Source organism: Ornithorhynchus anatinus, chromosome 4 (genome assembly GCF_004115215.2).
Source record: "Ornithorhynchus anatinus isolate Pmale09 chromosome 4, mOrnAna1.pri.v4, whole genome shotgun sequence".
Lineage (NCBI taxonomy): Eukaryota > Metazoa > Chordata > Mammalia > Monotremata > Ornithorhynchidae > Ornithorhynchus > Ornithorhynchus anatinus.
In genome coordinates this window covers 102,992,272-103,015,328 of record NC_041731.1, presented here as the reverse complement: position 1 = coordinate 103,015,328, position 23,057 = coordinate 102,992,272, and the positions used below count along the sequence as shown (strand labels likewise).

Genomic DNA, 23,057 nt, shown 5'->3' with positions numbered 1-23,057 from the left:
CAAAGCCCATGCTCTTTCCACTGAGCCACGCTGCACTGCCTCCTTCCGCGCAATAAACTTGAGTCTTCGCCCGTGATTCTCTCTCGTGTCGCTGCTGCCCGGCACAGGTGAGTTTTGACTCGCTAGCCACCGGCCAACTAGGAATGGAATGGGTAGGCCTCTGCCTGACTCTCCCTCCTGTAGTCGAGACCGGTAGAGTACTGGGAACTCTGCAGGTGTGACCCTGAGAGGAGCACTGTACATATCCTTACACTCTACTATTCCCCCTCTCTGTAATTTGTTTTAATCACTGTCCCCCCTTGTAGACCGAAAGCTCCTTGTCAGCAGGGATTTGCATCTACCAGCTCTATTGTACTGTACAGCCCCAAGCGCTTAGTACAGTGCTGTGCACTGAGTAAATGCTCAACAGATACATTGACTGATTGACTGATCAAGCATCAGACTGTCAGCTCGTTGTGGGCAGGAAATGTCACTGATTACTGTTGTATTGCACTTCCCCAAGCGCTTAGTACAGTGTTCTGACAGAATAAGCGCCCAGTAAATACTATTGAATGAATGAATGAACAATATCCGATGATTAACAAAATTCTTTACATTGCACCACTCCCAGTAAGTCAGCAGACGTCTCAACACTAAACAGTCACAGAATATTTAAGTTCTTTTCTACTGGGTGGAAAAAAATCTGATTTTTCTGTAGGGGTATGGAAATATGTACAGTGAGTACAGAATATTTAAGTTCTTTTCTACTGGGTGGAAATAAATCTGATTTTTCTGTAAGGGAATGGAAATACGCAGAGCGAGTGACCATCACACAGGACAACAGGGGAAATGAAAAGGAGCCAGAAACTTACTGGTTATTGGTTACTCCAACCTAGAGCAGTGAGCAAAAATCAATCAAATGATCGTATTTACTGGGCGCTTACTGTGGGCAGAGCACCGTACTAAGTGCTTGGGAGAAAAAAATGACGCCAAACTCAACGGTCTGACCTTGCAGTTGTGCTGAAGGCCACACAAGGGAGTTGTCGAGCCGTGGCCCCGGCCGACACGAAGCGGCCCGCCTCTGCCACCGACAACACCCACGTCAGGGCTCCTCGGGCTGGTCGGCTCGGTTCCCCTCAGCTGTCCCGCCGAGGAAGGCAGGCCGCATTTCAGCAGAACGTGAGACTCTGGTGACCACGGCCCCGCCTTTTACCAAGCTCTGCTTGTTGTCCTTAAGGAACGACCAGCTCTCCGTTACCTCACGACTCTAACTCCACTCCTTAGGACACCGCCTCCTCGGAGCGCTCAGGCCGCGGAGGAAGATGTGACAGGGGTGCGTTTACGGAGCGGCCAGAAACCCATAAATGTGGCTAAGAAGTTAATCCGGCTCTCTGTTTTCAATTAAGAGCCGAACATTCTGTGGGACATTCTGCTGGGGGTTACAGTGCAGACTGGGCAAGGGGGCTGTTTCCCCTCTCCTGGCCTGGGGCGAAGAGGCTTAAACTCTGTTGGCACTTTCCTCCACCCTCCCTTGTCCACCCCCACAGTGGAGGCCTGGGGAAGCATGCTTATTTGTCAAGAACTTGGAAAGCCTTGAATACAACAGGCTGGACCCATTATGCCACTACCATAATGCCAAGAACGAACGAGAACTAGAAACAGGAACCGAATGTCTTCGCTGGGACCCAATTTAAAATGGCCCTCACTGTAAAATGTTTACTACAATCCTTCAGCTTGCCGTGGGCATGGAATGTGTTTGCTTTATTGTTCCGTTGTACCCTCCCAAGACTCAGCACAGTGTCCCGCACACAGTAAGCACTGCCCGATTTACTGTTTAAAACAACTGGGTCCTTAGAGGAAGAGCTGGCATGAAATGAGTTCTTAAGCGTAGCACATGGAAATCCCCAGACACGGAAGTCAGCGCTCTCTCCGTTAGGCGGCCGGGTTTGGTTATTTATTTTTTACCTTTGCACTCTCTGGGTATTCCTCGGGGGCTCGGTGCAACAAGACGTGGCCCTTGCTCGGGATGTTTAAATATAAACAGTTCGCGGCCACGTCGTCCGGAATGGTCAGTTTGTCGTAGCGATGGTCGCTCATCTGCTGCATGATCTACCGAGAGAAACGAACGAGACTCGTGATTATAACTGTGGTGACCGTAAGGAGTCTACGATATGCCGAGCGCTGTGCTAAGTGTGGGGGTGGATACGAGATAGGTCAGAGACAGTCCCTGTCCTCCACGGGGCTCACAGTCTAAATCAGAGGAAGGAGGATTTGCTCCCCATTTCATTAGAGGAGGAAACTGAGGCATGGACAAGTTCACCCAGCAGGCAAGCGGTACAGTCACAACCCAAGTCCTCGCACTCCCAGACCCCTGCTCTTTCCACAAGGCTGTGCTGCTTCTGGAATTTTCCAAGAAAATCAAAATTCCAGGCAAGAGTTGGCAGATCGACCAAGCCCACCATCATTCCTGACCAGAGGCCCGTCCCAAGGGGTAGAATTGGGATATAAAAAAGCTTTGCTTGCCGCTAACGGTGGCAAGTTGGTGATTTTGTTCTCGGTGTCGAGCTTCTTATAAAATACGGATAAATGAATCAACAGCTTTTCAGAGTCCGTTTTGCGACCCAGCTCATATCCACTCGCAGAAAGCTCTTATTCTTAGAGTTTAACTTTATGTTGCCATGGCTTCAGCCACCACTACTCTACTTGCTAATATTCTACTCACCATGCTTTGAGGAACCTACTGGGGTTTGACATAAAGAATCTTTTCCTTCCCAACCCGCTCTTACCCCTACGAAGGAGTCACTGCTGGTGGAGTCTTCCATCGGAGATCAGTCAATTAATGGCATTTATTAAGCACTTAAAACCCTATCTCCTCCAAGAGGTTTCCGCTGATTTAGCCCTCATTCTTCCTATCTGGTCTCCCTTCTGCATCACCTATGCGCTTGGGCTCGTACACCCTAAGCATCTTGATATTCACCCTTCCCCTGCCCCACAGCATTTATTTACGTACCAATCAATCACTGGCATTTACTCTGCAGAGTAAAGTGCAGTGTGCAGAGCGTTGTACTAAGCGCTTGGGAGAGTACTGTACAACAGAATTGGTGGACACAATGGGCATCGGGGAAGTACCTTGGCCTAGTAGATAGAGCGTGGACAGACAGTAGACAGACCTTTTCCCTCTTTCTCCCTTCTGGTATTGCTTTTGCTCTTGCATCTGTACCCTTTGGCCCCACCCTCAGCCCCACAGAACGGATGATAAACCTGTCAATTATTTCTTCATATTAATGTCTGCCTCTCCCTTTAGACTGTAAACTCACTGTGGGCAGGGAACGTATCTACAAACTCTGCTGTATCGCACTCTCCCAAGCTCCTGGTACAGTGTCCTGCACACAGTAAGGCTCAGTGGAAAGAGACCAGGCTTGGGAGTCAGAGGTCATGGGCTCGAATCCCAGATCTGCCACTTGTCAGCTGTGTGACTGTGGGCACGTCAGTTCACTTCACTGTGCCTCAGGGACCTCATCTGTAAAATGGGGATTAACTGTGAGCCTCACGTGGGACAACCCGATTACCCTGTATCTACCCCAGCGCTTAGAACAGTGCTCTGCACATAGTAAGCGCTTAACAAATACCAACATTATTATTCTTCAATATCATTGAGTGATCGATAGTAGCTTTAACTGAGCTTCCTCTTGGTGCAGCGCTTGGGAAATTTGGAATAGTAAGCCCGTCAATGGGCAGGGACCGTCTCTATCTGTTGCCAAATTGTACATTCCAAGCGCTTAGTACAGTGCTCTGCACATAGTAAGCGCTCAATAAATACGATTGAATTAAGTGTCATGTTACCATCCCAGAAGGAGCTTGCCTCTAATGGGGGAGACAACATGAAAATATTTACAGTAGTGTAGTCAAAATACGCAATTGAGCTCACATCTGGAGAAGAACGTTAAGGAGGCAGTAAGTTCATAAGAGCTAAAAATGGATGAGGATGATATGACTCAGGGTGCTGGGATATTAGTTGGAAAAGGTGGGATAACAGTGTGGGAAGAGCTGAGGTTAATCTGATAATAATAATAATTGTGGCATTTGTCAAGTACTTACTATGCGTCGGGCAGCATTGGGGAGGATACGAGCACATTGGGTTGGACGCAGTCACTGTCCCCCATGGGGCTCACAGGCCCAATCCCCATTTTTCAGATGAGGTACCTGAAGCCCAGGGAAGTGAAGTGACTCGTCCAACGTCACACGGCAGTCAAGCGGTGGAGCCGGGATCAGAACATTTCATCTTCTGATTCCCAGGCCTGCGCTCTAACCTCTACGCCATATGGCTTGACCATGTGGGATGGGAGAGAGTTCCAAACTGGGGGAACGGCATGAGTGAGGCAGTGGATGTGGGAGAGATGAGAGCAAGGAACAGCTGGACAGTTATGAACATCTCCCATCTCCTCCACGAGGCCTTCCCAGACTAAGCCTCGCCTTTCCTCATCTCTCACTCCCTTCTGCTTCTCCCTGACTTGTTCCCTTTGCTCTTCCCCCCTCCCATCCTACAGGACTTTTGTACATATCTGTAATTTATTTGTATCAATGCTCCAAACTGTTGTGGGCAGGGAACGTGTCTGTTTATTGTTGTATTGTACTCTCCAAAGCTTAGTACAGTGCTCTGCACACATTAAGCGCTCAATAAGTAAGACTGAATGAATGAATATCCTTACACTCGGCAGCTTCCCCTATCTTTAATTCATTTTAATGTCCCCCTCCTCCACTAGATTTTAAGGTCCTTAATGGCAGGGATCATAACAACTTTATTGTACTGCACTCTTCTGAGAGCGCATAATACAGTACTCTGCACACGGTAAGAATAGTAGCAAGGTGGTCTAGTGGATAGGGCACGGGTCTGGGAGTCAGAAGGACCTGGGTTCTACAGTGCTTTGTACACAGTAAGCGCTCAATAAATACAACTGAATGAATAATCCCGGCTCTGCCACTAGTCTGCTGCGTGACCTTGGGCAAGTGACTTCACTTCTCTGTGCCTCGGTTACCTCATCTGTAAAATGGGGATTAAGACCGTGAGCCCCATGTGGTACATGAACTATGTCCAACCTGATGATCTTGTATCTATCCCAGTGCTTAGTACAGTGCCTGGGACATATGCAGTTAACCAACACCACAATTATTATTATTAGTAGTAAGCACTCAATAAATACCATTGATTATTCGATTGATTGGGAGGAGTGAAGTGAACAAATTGGGATGTAGAGGGTGAAGAGAGTAGATAGTTAAGGTATTGATGATAAAGAGCCTTGAAGCCAATGAAGCGGAATTTTTATTTGATGCAAAGAGGCACCGGAAGCCGGTTGGGGGATGTGAGAAGAGATGTGGGCTGAGCGATGCTTCAGGAAGATTATCTATGCAGCTTATAGACTTGAATCTTTTAATCCACTTCCAGTATACTCTTATTGGAAGATCTGCTGAGATTTCACAGTGAATTCGACTGAAATTTCTTCCCCTACACCTTTCAAAAATATTCAGAGATTCAAAAACGCACCTCATAATAGGAATGGATGGAAACAACTTCTACAGTAAGTCCCTGAAAGCAGGAACTGTGTCTGTGGATGAGGTACGGAGTGGAATTTACTGAGCATTTTTTTTTGTCAGGACACTATCTTGAGTGGCAAGTACTGAGCTAGACATTAGGAACAGAAATCTGTTTTTTAGGAGAAGAAAACCACGATCAGGACACTTGCAAATTCAAAGAAATGGAAACATCATTAAAAATTAATTACTGTCTAAATGACCTTGATTCTAAAAAGAACAAAAATCTTTTTACTCCCCCTACATTCTCATGAAACCGAAATCATAAGTCACAAACCTTTACAGTTCACTTACTCAAACCAAACAGTATTAATGCAAAACTGGACTGAAATTATAATCGAGATACAGGGATTTTTTTTTCTTTTTCATAAACTAAACCATCCTGAAGGATGATATTAAAATAATACAATATAAAAAGAATAACACAGGAATTCAGGTGGCCAGTAAACTACCCTCCAAGTGTATGCTAGATGCTGGTGAGGGTTCATGAACTCTTTTAAGCCCCCAGCATCCCATTTAGCAAGACTGAGATGAGGTTACTAAATGGTTCTTCAGTCATCTGAAACCCAATCCCCAAAGTTCTCTTAAGGCCTGATTTACACAGACTCTCATGATCAGGATAATCCTGACAAAGCCCAGCCCCCATCCCTTTTCTGGGATTCCCCAGAAAACTGAGGGAAAGTATTTGGGGGCACTTTCACTTTTCATATTTGCTAACAGGACCTGGCCCAAAAGCAACCAAAGGAGCCAAAGAATCAACTACCCTACCTCTGAATACTCAGCGAGTGCAGGGCACTGGATCGAGCAATTGGGAGAAAACAATAGAAGGGAACTCACAATCTCGTGGGGGGAGACAAAATTACAGGTAAACTGAATTTTTAACTAAATTACAGGTAGGAGGAAAATGGCTTGGTAGAAGGAGCATGGGCTTGGGAGTCACAGGACGTGGGTTCTAATCCCTGCTCCGTGACTTCATTCATTCATTCAATTGTATTGATTGAGCGCTTACTGTGTGCAAAGCACTCTACTAAGCACTTGTCTGCTGTGTAGCCTTGGGCAAATCACTTCACTTCTCTGGGCCTCAGTTACCTCATCTGTAAAATAGGGATTAAGACTGTGAGCCCCACATGGGGCAACCTGATTACCTTGCATTCTCCCCCACTGCTTAGAACACTGCTTGGCATGTAGTAAGTGCTTAATAAATACCATTATTATTATTATTATTATTAGCATAGAGAAGCAGCATGGCCTAGTGGAAACAGACAGGCCTGGGAATCAGAGGACCTGGGTTGTAACTCTGGCTCCACTACTTGTCTACTGTGTGACACTGGGCAAGTCACTTTACTCCTCTGTGCTTCAGTTACCTCAACTGTAAAATGGGGACAAAGAATGTGAGCCCGATGTAGGACAGGGTCTGTGTCTGACCCGATTATCTTGTATCTACCCCCGTGCTTTCATTCATTCATTCACTCATATTTACTGAGCCCTTACTGTGTGCACAGCACGGTACTAAGCACTTGGGAGAGTATAATACAACAATAAACACCGACATTCCCTGCCCACAATGAACTCACAGTCTAGAGTGGGGTAGATAGATGTCGATACAAATAGATAAAATGACAGATAGGTACATAAGTGGTTTGGGGCTGGGAGGGGGAAGAGCAAAGGGAGCAAGTCAGGGCAATGCAGAAGGGAGTGGGAGATGAGGAAAAGTGGGGCTTAGTCTGGGAAGGCCTTTTGGAGGAGATGGGCCTTCGATAAGGCTTTGAAAGGTAATAAGGCCAGAGGCAGTGCCTGGCACACAGTAAGTGCTTAACAAATACCATCATCATTATTATTATTATTGGAAATAATAGATGGAAATAATAGAGCATAAAGGTAAGTATGAACACCCAAGTGTTTAAACGATGTGGTTGCTGGGGGAGAGTTAAGGTGGGAAGATGAGAGATGTGGTCTCCTGCAAGAGATGTGATTACAGTTGGACTTAGAAGATGGGGAAAGCAGAATGAAGATGTATTTTAGCATCTAAAGACACATCTAAAAAGATTCTGCCACCCACCACCGTTTCATCAGTGAGTCTCTTGGTTGCACAAATATGCCTCTGAGCCTTCTGATACGTGGGGTGCAGATATGACTGGTAAAAAAATCAGTGTTTTATTCTGTCTCTCTAGTCATCAAAATGAGAGGAAGCATCACGGGTCCTCCAAGTCCGGCTGGGTTGAGAGCGAGAGGAACGTGGTCTCAGAATACTGTACATTCATAGACTTGGGTTCGACTATACCTTCAATAGCTCCATAAGAGGCTTGGACAAATTCCGCACAGATGAATCATAGTGTCCGGTGGAGACGATGAAAGAGAAGTATGGAATGTTATGCATTTCAAAGGAAGTGTTATCACAGCTCAGAATCAGCTTTGGCTTCTTGTTTATCAACGAAAGAACACCCTCAGAAATCTCTAGGGTTGTCTCAACCTCAGATAAATTTTGTTGGATTACACAGTTACAGTATAGCTCTATTTGGCTATTTCCGTTTCTATTTGCTTTTTACTCTAGTTTTTTCCCTCCCCACCGGAATAAGCTGAATAGTCATCTTCCCTTTTCTCATTTTTTATTTGGCTTAATGAGGTTTTGTTTTGATTGAGCTAATAACAGGGATTCCTGCCAGGTACTTTTCCTTCTTGCTATTTACTCAAGAGTTCCTTTCAAGCCCTCGTTTAAAAGGTAGCAATTATTTGTTTGCTTTCTTGTTTCTCTGCCCTTCTTCCACGGAAAGGGTCAGGACCTGGACCGCATGATTTAGGAGCAGTTTCATTCTCCAATTATGGTGTTCTCCTTAGAGATGGAATAATGCTGACATTCATTTTAACCCACTGGGAAATTCTAAAAAAATTCTTAAAACGAGTTATTTTTAACACAGACCTCAGGAGATGATACAAGAACAGCTTTTCAAGTATTTTGACAGGATCCAGTACGTTTCATTTCAAGGTTAGCGAAAAACATAAGTAAAAACTGCTACTTCAAATGACAGAGGAATAAGGATAAGTTCTACGGTAAATGTGAAAAGCAGCTGAGACAAAAGTTTCCTATCTTTTCAAGCATCTTCGTGAACAACATAATGTTCATTGTTATTGGCCTTTACGCATAGTGTGTCATCTGCTAATATGTGAGCTTCCAGAGATGGAGATAAAACAGGCTCCCAAACCATTCTCCTGGGGATTCAAAGTGAGAATCAATTGGTGAAGGGATAATTAATTGATCTCTTATCAACATTTTTAGCAAGGCGCACCTCTAGACTGTAAGCTCATTACGGGCAAGGAACATGTCTGTTTGTTCTCTTGCACTATACTCTTCCAACCTCTTAGAACAGTGCTCTGCATACAGTAAGAACTCAATAAATACTACTGATTGATAATAATAATTACAGAATTTAAGTGCTTACTATTTACCAAGCACTGTATTAAGCTCTAGGGTGGATACAGTACAATCAGATCAGAAACAATCTTTGCCCCACATGGGGCTGACGATCTAAGGGGGGAGGGAGAACAATGCTTTTATCCATTTATCCATTTACAGAAGATGAAACTGAGGCAAAGAGAAGTTAAGTGATTTGCTGGAATTAAAACCCACCCTGCATTCAAGATTCTGGAAAACAGATTTCCCCAACAGGAATCTCTTACTTCCTCATATCTGCAATTTATCTGCGCTTTCATCACCTCCATGAGAATGTAAATTCCTTGAGGGAGGGATTATGTCTATTAACTCTACTTTCCTCTCCCAAGTGCTTAGTTTGGTGCTCGGCACACGGTAGGTGCTCAACAAATACTACTGATTGACTACTAATTGGTTGACCGACAGGAAGTGGGCAGCCCAGAGAAGCAGCGTGGCTTAGTGGAAAGAGCACGGGCTTGGGAGTCAGAGGTCGTGGGTTCTAAATCCCTGCTCTGCCACTTGTCAGCTGGGTGACTTTGGGCAAGGTACTTCACTTCTCTGTGCCTCAGTTACCTCATCTGCAAAATGGGGATTAAGACTGTGAGCCCCCAGTGGGACAACCTGATGACTTTGTATCTACCCCAGTGCTTAGAACAGTGCTTGGCACATAGTTAGTGCTTAACAAATACCATCATTATTATTGTTACTATTATTATTATCTGGAATTTGTTAGGCACTTACTATGTGCCAAGAACTGTACTAAGCACTGGGGCAGATACAAGATCATCAGGTCCCACACGGAGTGCACAGTCTCAGTAGGAGGGAACACAGTTTTGGAATCCCCATTTTTGTACAGGAAGGAACTGAGGCCCAGAAAAGGGAAGTGACTTGCCCAAGATCATACAGCAGACAAGTGGCAGGGTTGGGATTAGAACCCAGGTCCTCTGACTCCCGGACCCACGTTCTTTCCATTAGGCCGCGCTGCTTCTCCACTACCTCAAACAGCTTAGGATCTCACAATGCAATTACTGCAAAATTTCGGAGGATCTTGTTCCAGTTCTGTTAATAATGCACAGGGTTTTGTTTAAAGAATGACCACCATCTTATATATGCCGAGAATGCAGCTGTGGCTGCTCTATTTCACGTTCCAACATTTTTTCGTAAGAAAGGGTGGAGGAGGTAGCAATGCTTCAGAGCAATATGTAAAGTGTTCTCTAACCTCAGGGGCTTACAATTCTGCTTCAGCCTTTCGGTACTACAAGCCAGGGAAGAAAGCACCTAACTATTCTTCAGCTCAAAGCCGAACCCAGAGGATCACATTCCATTCTCTTTTGATTCCCCCAAATGGAACCATCAAAAAGCATATACATCTGCAATCATTTAAACAATTCTTCTCTCTAGAATCCCCAGTTTTTGAAACTCCCTTCTGGAACCCCATTTGAGCCCTGCTATGGACATTCAGGAAGAGGCAGCTATTATTATTATCATCATTATTATTGCACTTAAGTGCCGACTGTGTGCCAAGTTCTGTACCACGGTCGATACAAGATAATCGGGATGGACATGGTCCCTATCCCGCATGGGACTCACGGTCTAACTAGACGGGAGTAGGATTTAATCCCCACTTCACAGATGATGAAAATGAGGCATACAGAATTTCTGTGACTTGCCCAAGGTCACCCAGAAGACAAGTGAAGGAGTGAGGATTAGAACTCAGGTTCCAGGCCCATGCTCTTTCCATTAGAGCGTGCTGCTCCCTGGCTGATTTCATTCATTCATTCATTCAATCATATTTATTGAGTGCTTACTGTGTGCAGAGCACTGTACTAAGCGCTTGGGAAGTACAAGTCAGCAACAAACAGAGACAATCCCTGCCCACAACGGGCTCAAGTCTGGGGTAAGGGAGGCTCACGTGTGAGCCCCTTGAAGGTGAGGGACCTTATCTAATGCTCAAAAGTGTATTCTTTTCCAGCTCTTAGTAATGTGTTTTTCACAAAGTAGGCACTTAATAACTACTATTATTAAAAGTTAAAAAGCTGAGTCCAATAGGCTGTCCTAATTCCCCTTAACCTCCACTTTTGAAACCTTTGACTTCTCCCTGAAATGATCAGATCCTCTAGACTGTGAGCTCACTGTGGCAGAGAATGTGTCAGAGCACAGCAAGTGCTCGATTAATAAGACTGATTGATTGGTTTTGCCAACATCATCACCTATGGTATTTACTGAACACTTACTTTGTGCAGAGCACCGTATTAAGCACTTGGGAGAGTAAAATACAACAGAGTTGGTAGACATGTTCCCTGCCCACAAAGAACTTACAGTCTAGAGGGGGAGATATACGTTGACATATACCAATAATTTATATATGTATAATTTATGGACACCATATTCCTTTTCTAACAGTGTGGCATAGTTGATAGATCACGGGCCTGAGAGTCAGAAGGTCATGGGTTCTAATTCCAGCTCTGACACATGTCTGCATGTGACCTTGGGCATGTCACTTCACTTTTCTGGGCCTCAGTTCTCTCATCTGTAAAATGGGGATTGACACTGTGAGCCCCACGTGAGACAGGGACTGTGTCCCACCACCTGATTTGCTTGTTTCCAACCCAGTGCTTAGCACAGTTCCTGGTACACAGTAAGTCCTTAACAAATACCACTATTATTATTATCATCATCAAGTTGGAAGTCACGTTCCCTGGACAAAATGACCTTACAGTCTAGAGGGGGGAGACAGACACTGATATAAATCAATAATTTTTAATGTATAATTTATAGACATCACATTCCTTTTCCAATATGGCACTTGATTCTTCTCCTAACTCTCCAATGGCTACTTTTCAAATTCATTCTGCCTCTTTTCCTTTAGCTGAAAGTGTCCCATGAGGCTCTATAGTAGATGCCCCTCCTCCTCTCTCTCTCCACTCTGTCAGGGAGTTCATTCTTTCATATGGCCTTAGCTTCCACCTCCATGGGCAATATGCCCACATCTACTTCTTTTTCACTTCTCTCAGGATTGCACCTGGAGAGTTTCCAGTTCTCTACCGGCCTTGGCTACGGGCGGGAGTCGAGCAGAGGCCTATCCATTCCATTCCTAGCTTGGCCAGTGGCTAGTGAGTGGAAGACAATCTGCTACAAGTCAAAACTCACCTGTGCTGGACAGCAGTGGCATGGGAGAGAGTCAAGGGCAGAGACTCAAATTTACTGTGCAGAAGAAGGCAATGGTAAACCACTTCCGTATTTTTAGCAAGAAAACTTTCTGGATCCACTACCAGAATGATTGCAGATGGAGGTGGAGTGTTCTGGGAGGGATGTGTCCACGGAGTCGCTATGGGTTGGAGGCAACTCAACAGCATAAAACAAGAAATGACTTCTTTTTCCTCTCATCTCTCTTCAACTATTCGAGCTCACATTTCCTCTTGCCTCAATCAATCAATTACTGAGTGCTGGGCACTATACCATGTGCTTGGGAGAGTACAGTCTCTGCTCACAAAGAGCTTACAGCCTCCTTGTATGAACCAGCGGCTCCTCAAAATCAACGTGTCAAAAACTGAACTTCTCATTTTCCTTCTTCACTTTCCTTCTTCGCAGCAATAATGGTCACAAAACCCATCCCAGAAGCCCAGAGCCTTGGTGACATCCTTGACTCCCTACCTTTTAGTTTTCCTCATTCAATCAACAGCTAAACCTGGCTCTTTTATTTTTTTAATGATATTCGTTAAGTGCTTACTATGTGCCGGAGTAGACATAAGGTTGTCAGGAAGGACACAGTCCCCGTCCTGCATGGGGTTCACAGCCTTAATCCCCATTTTACAGATGAGATAACTGAGGCAGAGAGAAGTTAAGTGACCTGCCCAAGGTCACGGAGCTGACATGCGGTGGAGCTGGTTTTAGAACTCCGATCCTTCTGATTTCCAGGCTCGTGCCCTGTCCACTAGGAAACATTGCTTCTCTTCCTCCAAAACCTTCCCCATATTGATCCTACTCCAACCAGCAGCATGGTGTAGTGAATAAAGCACAGGCCTGAGAATCAGAAGGTCATGGGTTCTAATCCCAGCTCCTCCACTTGTCTGCTGTGTAACCTTGGGCAAGTCGCTTTACTTCTCTGTGTCTCAGTTACTTCATCTGAAAAATGGGGATTGAGACTGTGAACCTCTTATGGGACGGGGACTGTGTCCAAACAGATTTGCTTGGATCCACCCCAGTGCTTAGTACAGTGCCTGGCACACAGTAAGCGCTTAACAAATGCCACAATTATAATTATTACTTAATAACCAAACAGCTACCATCCTACTTCCCGCTCTCTCACGTGATTCCCCACTCTAGACTGTGACTAGAGTGACTGTGGGCAGGAACTGTCACTCTTTACTGTTGCCTTATACTTTCCCAAGCGCTTAGTACAGTGCTCCACTTTGAATGAATGAATCTGCCCACTGCATCAGCCTCTCCCCACCTTTAGCCTTCTCTCTATGCTCTGGCCTGGGTCATCTTCCTGAAACACTGTTGAAATTATTCAAAGATCCTCAAATGGATATCTACTTCCTTCTGCATCAAACAAAAACTCCTTACCTTTGGTTTCGGGGTTTTCCCCCAGCCTTCCCCGGCCCATAATTCAGGTCTCTTCACCCTTTACTTCCCTGCTCGCTCCTCCCAAATTAATCCCATAAATGAATCCCGTTCAACTTTCCACCCCTCGACGCCATCGCTCGCACTGTCGTACTGGTCTGGAACTCCTGCCTCTCTGGCAAACGGCCCAGACCGCAGCCTTCTCCATCTTCACATCCCTTGGAAAATCCCCCATCCTTTGGGAAGCTATCTCCAATTAATCCACAAAAATGGCTACGTGACTGGAGTGACATGTGCTTAGGAGGCGTTTGTTTGGGTCACAGCTGCGTCTGGGCTCCCTTCCGATCTCTAGGAGAAGGGGCTGAATTGCGACCCGACATGGCGCTGCGTCCCCTAGGATTAACATATATTTGTATATATTTTTATTACCCTATTTATTTTGTTAATGAGGTGTCCATCCCCTTGATTCTATTTATCGTGATTACGTTGTCTTGTTTTTGTCCATCTGTCTCCCCTGATTAGATTGTAAACCTGTCATTGGGCAGGGACTGTCTCTATCTGTTGCCAAATGGTACATTCCAAGCATTTAGTACAGTGCCCTGCACATAGTAAGTGTTCAATAAATACTACTGAATGAATGAATGACATCCGCCAGTCAATCTGGTGCTGGCCCGGCTCCCGCCGCCCGCCCGCCCCCGAACCCTGATCGAAGAATCCCAGGAGGATGGAGGGGAGAGAGGGGGCACAACTCCTCCAGGAGCCGAGAGCCACGTGCTCTGGGTTCATTCATTCATTCAATCGTAATTATTGAGTGCTTATTGTGTGCAGAGAACGGTACTAAGCGTTTTGAATGTAAAACTCAGCAACAGAAAAAGACAATCCCTGCCAAACAACGGGCTCACAGTCTAAAAGGGGGAGACAGACAACAAAACAAGTAGTGAGGCAACAATACCATCGAAATTGATAAATAGAATCACAGATCTATACACATTACTAAAATAGAGTAATAAATAATATATACAAATATACACTGGTGTTGTGGGGAGGGGAAGGGGGTAGAGCAGAGGGAGGGCATAAGGGGAATGGGGAGGGAAAAAGGAGCAGAGGGAAAGGGACGACTCAGTCTGGGAAGGCCTCCTGGAGGAGGTGAGCTCTCAGTAGGGCTTTGTAGAGGGGAAGAGAGTTAGTTTGGTGGATGTGAGGAGGGAGGGCATTCCAGGACAGTGGGAGGACGTGGGCCAGGGTCGCCAGTGGGACAGGAGAGAACGAGGGACTGTGAGGAGGTGAACGGCAGAGAAGCAGAGTGTGCGGGCTGGGCAGTAGACGGAAAGAAAGGGAGGCAGGAGGGGGCAAGGTGATGGAGAGCTCTGAAGCCAAGAGTGAGGAATTTTTGCTTCATGCGAAGGTCGATAAGAGGACGTGGGTTCTAATACCGGCTTCTCCCCGTGTCTGCTGTGTGACCTTGGGCAAGTCACTTCTCTGGCCCTCAGTTCCCTCATCTATAAAATGGGGTGAAGACTGTGAGCCTCATGTGGGACAAGAACTATGTCCAACCTGATTAGCTTGGATCTACCCCAGTGCTTAGATCGGTGCTTGGCACATCCTGTCTTCTATGATGTCGAGTCATCTCCGACCCAAAGCGACACCATGGATATCTTGCTCCCAGAACGCCCCACCTCCTTCTGCCATCGTTCTGGTAGTGGATCCAGAGAGTTTTCTTGGTAAAAATCTGGAATTGGTTTACCACTGCCTCCTTCCACACAGTCAACTTGAGTTCTCTGCCCTCGACTCTCTCCCGAGCTGCTGCTGCCCAGCACAGGTGAGTTTTGACTTGTAGCAGATTGCCTGCCACTCGCTAGCCACTGGCCAAGCTGGGAATAGAATGGATAGGCCTCTGCTTGAGTTTCCCTCCGTATTCAAGACTGATAGAGGACTGGAAACTCTCTAGGTGCAACCCTGAGGGCACTGGGCACATATTAAGTACTTAAATACTACAGTCTTTATACTTACTATTATTATTTTCCTCCACCTCTCCTCTGTCCTGGTGACTGGGGCAGCCAACCCAGACAGGGGTCAGTTACATAGGAAAGTCCCACCTTCCTCTTCCCTGGTGCCAGCCCCAGGCTTAAGATTGGACTACTTTCTAATTTAAAATGATAAAGACTCTTGATCAGGAGCCAGTATAAACCTCTTGGTTGATCATCATCTTGAAGGATTTTGCCTGATTAATGTCTCTTAGTGCAAATGTGCCAATCTGTTACGGAACCTTCTGCTCCCACTATCTGTCAATCACTTCTTTACCATAATAATAATAATAGTGGTATTTGTTAAGCACTTACTCTGTGTCAAGCACTGTTCTAAGCACTGGGGATGTTACAAGCAAATCAGGTTTGACACGGTCCCTGTTCCACATAGGACTCACAGTCTTAATCCCCATTTTACAGATGAGGGAACTGAGGCCCAGAGAAGTGAGGTGATTTGCCCAAGGTTGCACAGCAGACAGGTGGCAGAGCCAGGATTAGAACCCAGGTCCTTCTGACTCCCAGGCCTGTGCTCATCCACTAGGCCATGCTGCTTCTAAGCTCCTTATGGGCAGGGAACATGTGTTTCGATTCTGGCATACTCTTGAAAGGGATTAGTGCAGGACTTTGCTTCAGTAGGTCCTCAGTAAATACCATTAATTGACTGAATGGTCATCAAATGCACCTTCCTTTCCTCCCTTTGTGCTTTTTTTTTAAAGGATATCGACTTCATGTAGTTAGAAGGTCGTTATTACTAGCTCATCGGGTTCAAATGCATTTGCCACAAATGATCTAACCCATTTCTGGTATGGATGACTTTTCAAAGAGGGTTTGGAAACAGATAGGACCCCGATTTAAGAAACGATCATGAGCAAATCATTTATGTCAGACACATAGTTATCGGTGGAAAAACCTAGCCCAATCAAACAAGCTGTGGCTGTCATGAAACAGACTGGCTGCCTGCCCGAGAAAAATTGCATGACCAGTTATATTAGCAACAAGGCATTTCCGTCAGTCCCTCGCATTTCTGGGAATTTTCTAAAGACAGAGGGCAGTTTTCGATGTGCATTCTCCCAGTTCTTACTCATGCTTTCCTTATATTGAAATCATTAAAAGAAAAATTCCACTGCTATAGTGTTTTATAGAACGGCTGGGCAAACTGGAGTTCTAGGGACAGTAATTAAACAAAGATGTGTGAGTGGTGTTTAGAGGCATTTAGGAAATCCTCAAAGCACATTTTTGGGCACATTCTTTTGGCTTGTTTACAGTTAATTAGCTTTCCTAAGAAACACCAGGCTAAAGTCTGAAAATACACACAGTCGGAAAATAAAATCGCCACTAAGAGGAACTGATCGATTGAGCTATAAACCCATCTTCCATGATAATAATGACAATAGTTATTTATTAAATGCTTACTGTATGCCAAGGATGGCAGTAATAAATGGGGTAGACATAAGATAATCAGATTGGACATAGCCCCTGTGCCCCACAGCATTCATATTCTAATAAAGAGGGACGGCGGGTATTTTATCTCCATCTGAGAGATGAGGAAATGGCAGCACAGAGCCGGTCCTGCCTTGCCTAAGGTCCCTCAGTAAGCAAGCGGTGGAGCTGAGATTAGAACCCGGGTGTCCTGACTCCCAGGCCCCTCAACTTTCCATGATGCCACACTGCCTTCCTTTCACTCCTCCCTCAGTCCCATAACACTTATGTACATATCTGCTATTTATTCATTGTTTGTTTGGTTATTTATATTAATGACTGTCTCCCCCTCGAGACTACAAGGTCGTTGTGGGCAGGAATATGCCTACCAACTCTGTTATATTGTACTCTTCCACAAACACCTAGTATGGTGCTCTGCATACAGTAAGTGCTCAATAAATGCGATCGATGGATTGATTTCATATGGAAGGGTAAGAAACCGATGGCATCAAAGCACCAACATGATAACCATCATTAAGGGTACTTAAGGGAGCACTCGATGTAGAACTTTGGGGCAAATTATTTGGAAATTAATGCAAAATAGTCTTTGGTGAATTGTGGAAAACCAGCTACCAGAATGGAGTGAATACTTCCATGTTTTAGGAATGACAAAGCAGGTCGATTTAAAGAAACTTAGAGAAGGCTGTGGGGGAGAACTCTGCCTTACAGCATTTTGAGGTATTGGTCTGTTCAGATGGCTTTGATAAGAAGATTGGAGGATAAAATATGGAGTTAGTCCGTTAATTGTATTGACTGAACACTTACTTTGTGCAGAGCACTATACTGTTTGGGAGAATTCATTCATTCAACTGTATTTATTGTGCACTTACTGTGTACAAAGCATTGTACCAAGTAATTGAGAGAAAACAATATAACAATGGACACATTTCCTTCCCACAATGGGCTTATAGTTGAGAGGGGGAGACAGACATTAATATAAACAAAAAAATTACAGATATGTACATTAGGGCTCTGGGGCTGGGACGGGGATGATTAATGGGACCAAGTCAGGGTGATACAGAAAAAAGTGGGAGAAAAGGAAAGGAGGGCTTAATTAGGGAAGGTCTCTTGGAAGAGATATTCCTTCGATAAAATTTGAAGAAGGGGGGAGAGTCACTGTCTATGTGATACGAAGAGGGAGGGCGTTCTAGACCAGAGACAGGACGTGGGCAAGAGGTTGGCAGCAAGGTGGACAAGATGGAAGTACTGTGAGAAGGTTGGCATCAGATTCATTCATTCAGTCGTATTTATTGAGTGCTTACTGTGTGCAGAGCACTGTACTAAGCGCTTGGAAAGTACAATTAGGCAATAGAGACAATCCTACCCAACAACGGGCTCACAGTCTTGAAGAGGAGAATAGTGAGGTGAGGTAGGTTGGAAAAAACTTAAAATGAGAAGCTCTGGAGTTTTCACACCTACCAAGATGTCAAGCTATCTAGAGGAAAGAGCATGGGAAAGGGAAACAGGTGTCAATTCCAAGCTCCATTACTGGCCTACAATGTGACAGTGGAGAAGCAGTGTAGCCTTAATGGAAAAAGCATGGGCCTGGGAGTCAGAGAATCTGGATTCTAATCCTGGATCTGCCAATTGCTGGCTGAGTGACCTCAGCAAGTCATTTCTCTGTGCTTCAGTTCTCCTGTTCTCCCTCCTACTTAGACGGTGAGCCCCATGTGGGACAGGGACTGTGTCCAACCTAATTAACTTGTATCTTCCCCAGTGCTCAGAACAGAGTTTGACACATAGTAAGCACTTAACAAATACTATAGATAAAAGTCACAACCTTTGTCATTTGTAAAACGGGCATAAGATAGATTGTGTGTCCTAGGTGGGACAGGGACGGTGTCCAGTAACTTCGACTCTACTCTGCCTCTTAAGCACGTAGTAAGTGCTTAATAAATGCCATTGTTATTATTATTACAATAGTATATTGATATTAATAATAATAATTACTTCAGTTTGCTCTACAGGAATCCCCTAACCACACTTCTCACGAAACTGACTGTCCACTTCAGATGACCATGAAGAAACTCAACCCCACGTCTTTAATTTTTTTTGGTTAAAATTAAACCAAATTAAATTGGCTGGTATTTGTTAGCACTTACCATGTGCCAGGCATTGTACTACGCCCTGGGGGTAGATACAAGCTAATCAGGTTGGATAAAGATCACATCCCATAGAGGGCTCACACACTTAGAATCTCCACTTTCCAGATGAAGGAAGTGAGGCACAGAGACGTGAAGTGACTTGCCCAGGTCACACAGCAAAAAGTGGCAGATCTGGGATTAGAACCCAAGTCTTTCTGACTTCCAGGCCCGTGCTGTAGCCACCAGGCCACATTGCTTAATTCTAGCTCAAGAGGCTTTGAGGTGGACAGTCTTTTCCCCCTCAAACTGGCTACCTTCAGGAAGACCTCCACAAAGACAAGTGGTTTCTTGCTGAATTCTTTGCACAAAAGTTACGCGTTCATATTGCTCTTAGAGAGGAGTGACTGCCTGGTGTGGATTCAAATTCCTTCACTTCCCTGAGAAGAAGCAAAGGGAAAGGGCTGCCTGGGCCCTATAAACACCACCCTCCTGCTCTCTGAGGATAACCTACCTTCCAGGGAGCAGGCAGATAGAAAAGAAAAATGAAAAGAAGCTTTGGAACAGGGAGTAGAAAAAAGACTTCCCAGACAGAGAGGCAACAGATGAATCTGCTGTGTTTTGAGAAAGTAGTGATTCAGAGGGGTAGCCAAAGTCAACTTCTTGGTCTCGCCGCCTCCCCATTTGTAGATGCGGGCAGCTGCAAAAATCAAACAATGGAAACGGGAATTCTTTTTTCCGGGAACCACTGGCTGTTATTGTTGACCCGTGCTTACTGGCTAGTTAAGAGATCATGTCAACTTTAGCACAGCGCACGGGGGGGGGGGACGGACAGCTGGGTCCTGCAGGGTGCGTGAGGGGGTGCAGAGTAAGGATAACTGCCGGAAGAGAGCCCCCTGAGGATTAAATATACTTCATCAAACTCAATGTCTCCCTGAGCCTCGCGGGAGCCCTGCCCGAGGAGTCCGACCTGGAAGGAATGAGGGAATCCAAGGCAGAGGCGGCTCCTCTTTGTACGCTGAAATCTTCTGTCTCAGACATTCCGAGCTCTGGCCCTCCCCTTTCAAAGAAACGCGTCGGTCTCCCCCGTCTCGCTCCCACCCGAGGCCCTGTTGGTCCAATTCCAGGCTGAGGATGACTTTATATTATTATTTATATTAATGTCTGTTTCCCCCTCTAGACTGTAAGCTCACTGTGGGCAGGGAATGTGTCTGTTTATTGTTATAATGTACTCTCCCAAGTGCTTAGTACAGTGCTCTGTGCACAGTAAGCATTCAAAAAGTATGACTGACTATGACTACCGTGGGTAGGGAATATATCTACCACCTCTGTTATACTGTACTTTCCCAAGCATTTAATGCTGTGCTCTGCACACGGTAAGTGCTCAAAAAATATCATTGATCAATTTTCAGGACACTTGGAAACTCTCCATAGGACAGCACTACAAATGACTAACTGATCAATTTTGAAAACTCTGGAAGTTCGTACAACAGAGTTTCTTAATCTGACATTAGCTGTGCATAATGAAAAAGACATGGCTCTCTAGGTTTAACCTTATCAACTCTGGCAGGGGCTGGAGAACTTAGCTTAACACAACAGTTCTTGGGATTCAAAAACCACAGTGTGGGATTCAATCCTCCATGGTCTCGCCAAGAGTGGGGAGCGAATCGGTGACTCAGAGTCACTAGTGAATAAGAACACCCCGCAAATACTTAACCACATTAGACATTATGGTGTTGTGAAAATCCAGAAAAGTAGTTCCACCACACGAATCTATGGGTCTGTCTTAGATGACCTGGCAGTGAAATGTCCTGAAAAGTTCCTAATCAAGAGCTGAAGAGATACTTGCTTGGCTTCTGCTGCCCACCTTGATCCATTATCCATTATACCCCAAGTATAGCAGCAGCAACAATTATGATATTCACTGCATGCCCATGGATTGTAATGCAATGATTTAAACATTTATGCATCAAAAGCAAATTATGTTTTACATATAGGCATATAGATCTACATAGAGTTCATAAAAATTGGAAAAAGTTCCTGCCTTTCTAACTTTTTTTTATAGTCACTGCTAAGTGCTAACTATGTGCCAGGTGCTGTACCAAGCGCTGAGGTACATACAAGATCATTTTGGGTTGGACACAGTTTCTGTCTCATATAGGGCTCACCATCCTAATCCTCCTTTCACAGATGAAGTTACTGAGTCCCAGAGAAGTTAAGTGACTTGCCCCAGGTCAGCCAGTAGACAAGTGGTTGAGCTGGTGCTAGAACCCAGGTCCTCTGACTCCCAGGCCCTTGCACTATCCACTAAGCCCGGAGCCTACATTGCTGGAGTTTGGTCTTTGCTATGCTTCTTTTAACTGTGAGCCTCACATGGGACAACCTGATTACCCCAGCGCTTAGAACAGTGCTCTGCACAGAGTAAGCGCTTAACAAATACCAACATTATTATTTTCCATAGGGTGCTTTGGGAGACTGACGAGGTTTCTGAGAGGACAGGATATCACTTTACAAAATACTTTAACCTTAGAAATCTCAGGCACTTTATAATTATTCCAGACATAAATTCTGTAATATACACCAATCAGTCTAGCTTTATGCCAGAAGAGCAATGTTCAGCTCGTGAAAAATGGGTGGAAAAGAAATTACATATTGCCAACAAAACATGCTCTGAATTACTGAGCAAGAATTTGTTAGCGACTCTTTGAGGTTAGAGCTGTGATTTACCAAAACTACCCAAGGCAACTCACCCTTTGGGACTAAATCAATCAGTATTGTTTATTGAACATCTACAGTGTGAGTCAACTAGGAGAAATAGACATAATCCTTGACCTCAGAGATTTTACAATCTAGCATGGTGACACTTGAACTAAAATCAATTATAGATAAGAGGATGTAATAAAGCATGAAGTACATAAGTATACAAACATGAACAGTGTGGCTCAGTGGAAAGATCAGGGGCTTGGGAGTCAGAAGACGTGGGTTCTAATCCCAGGTCCGCCACTTATTGTGTGACCTAGGGCAAGCCACAACTTCTCTGTGCCTCAGTTACCTCATCTGTAAAATGGGGATTAAGACTGTGAGCCCCACCTAGGACAACCTGATAACCTTGAATCTTGGCACACAGCTTAATAAATACCATTACTATTATTATTGTTATTATTAATAAATGCCACTGGAAGTATACATAAGACTGATGTGTGCATGCATTTGTGTGTACTCCCAAGTGGTTAGTGGGTGACGAAATGGCAGTAGGAGGAAAATCAATTGGGTCGATAAGGGATCAGTCAAGGAACGTCTCCTGGAGCAGATGTGATGTCAAAATGGCTTTGAAGAAGGGGAGAGCAGTAGTCTAGGTTGTAAGCTGGTTGTGGGCAGGGGATGTGTCCGTTTATTTTCATAGTGTACCCTCCCAAGCGCTTAGTACAATCCTCTGCACACAGTAAGTGCTCAATTAGGATGACTGAAAGAATGAATGAAATGCTCAGCCGGATGAGATGGGGAAGGAAGCTCCAGGCAAGAGAGAGGGTGAGAGCAAGGAGTCAGCTCTGGGAGAGATGAGAGTGAGGCTTAGTGAGTAGGTTAATTGGAGAGGATTGAGGTGGGACAGTTGGAAGAGAAGAGGGAGAGCTAATCGAGTGCCTGGACGTTTCCGTTGAGGAGGTTCTTCTTGACTTAAAGAAAATGGGGAACCACTATAGGTTTCTGAGGAGGGGAGAGATATGCAGAGACCCATGTGCTAGAAAAATGATCCCGGCAGCTGACTGAAGAGTGGACTGGCGAGGGGAGAGATAGGAGGCAGGGAGGGTGGTGAGGAGGCTAATGCACTAATCAAGATGAGATATGCTAAGTGCTTGGATCGGCACAGTAGCAGTTTGGATGGAGAGGTAAGGGCAGCTTCTGGAAACACGG

At 45.1% G+C, this 23,057-nt stretch overlaps 1 protein-coding gene and 1 non-coding gene across 2 annotated transcripts in view; one reads left to right on the top strand and one right to left on the bottom strand.

Annotated features, from left to right (window-relative positions):
- The window catches only part of DDAH1 (dimethylarginine dimethylaminohydrolase 1), a 197,549-nt gene that overhangs the window by 3,315 nt on the left and 171,177 nt on the right, over positions 1–23,057 (bottom strand). The window contains exon 5 of the mRNA XM_029063648.2: positions 1,945–2,088. Within this exon, the coding sequence (XP_028919481.1) occupies positions 1,945–2,088 (144 nt within the window). The remainder of the gene's footprint in view (positions 1–1,944; positions 2,089–23,057) is intronic.
- Positions 12,000–12,135, top strand: LOC114811818. The gene has a single exon (XR_003759514.1). It is a non-coding gene; the product is annotated as a small nucleolar RNA SNORA7 (small nucleolar RNA).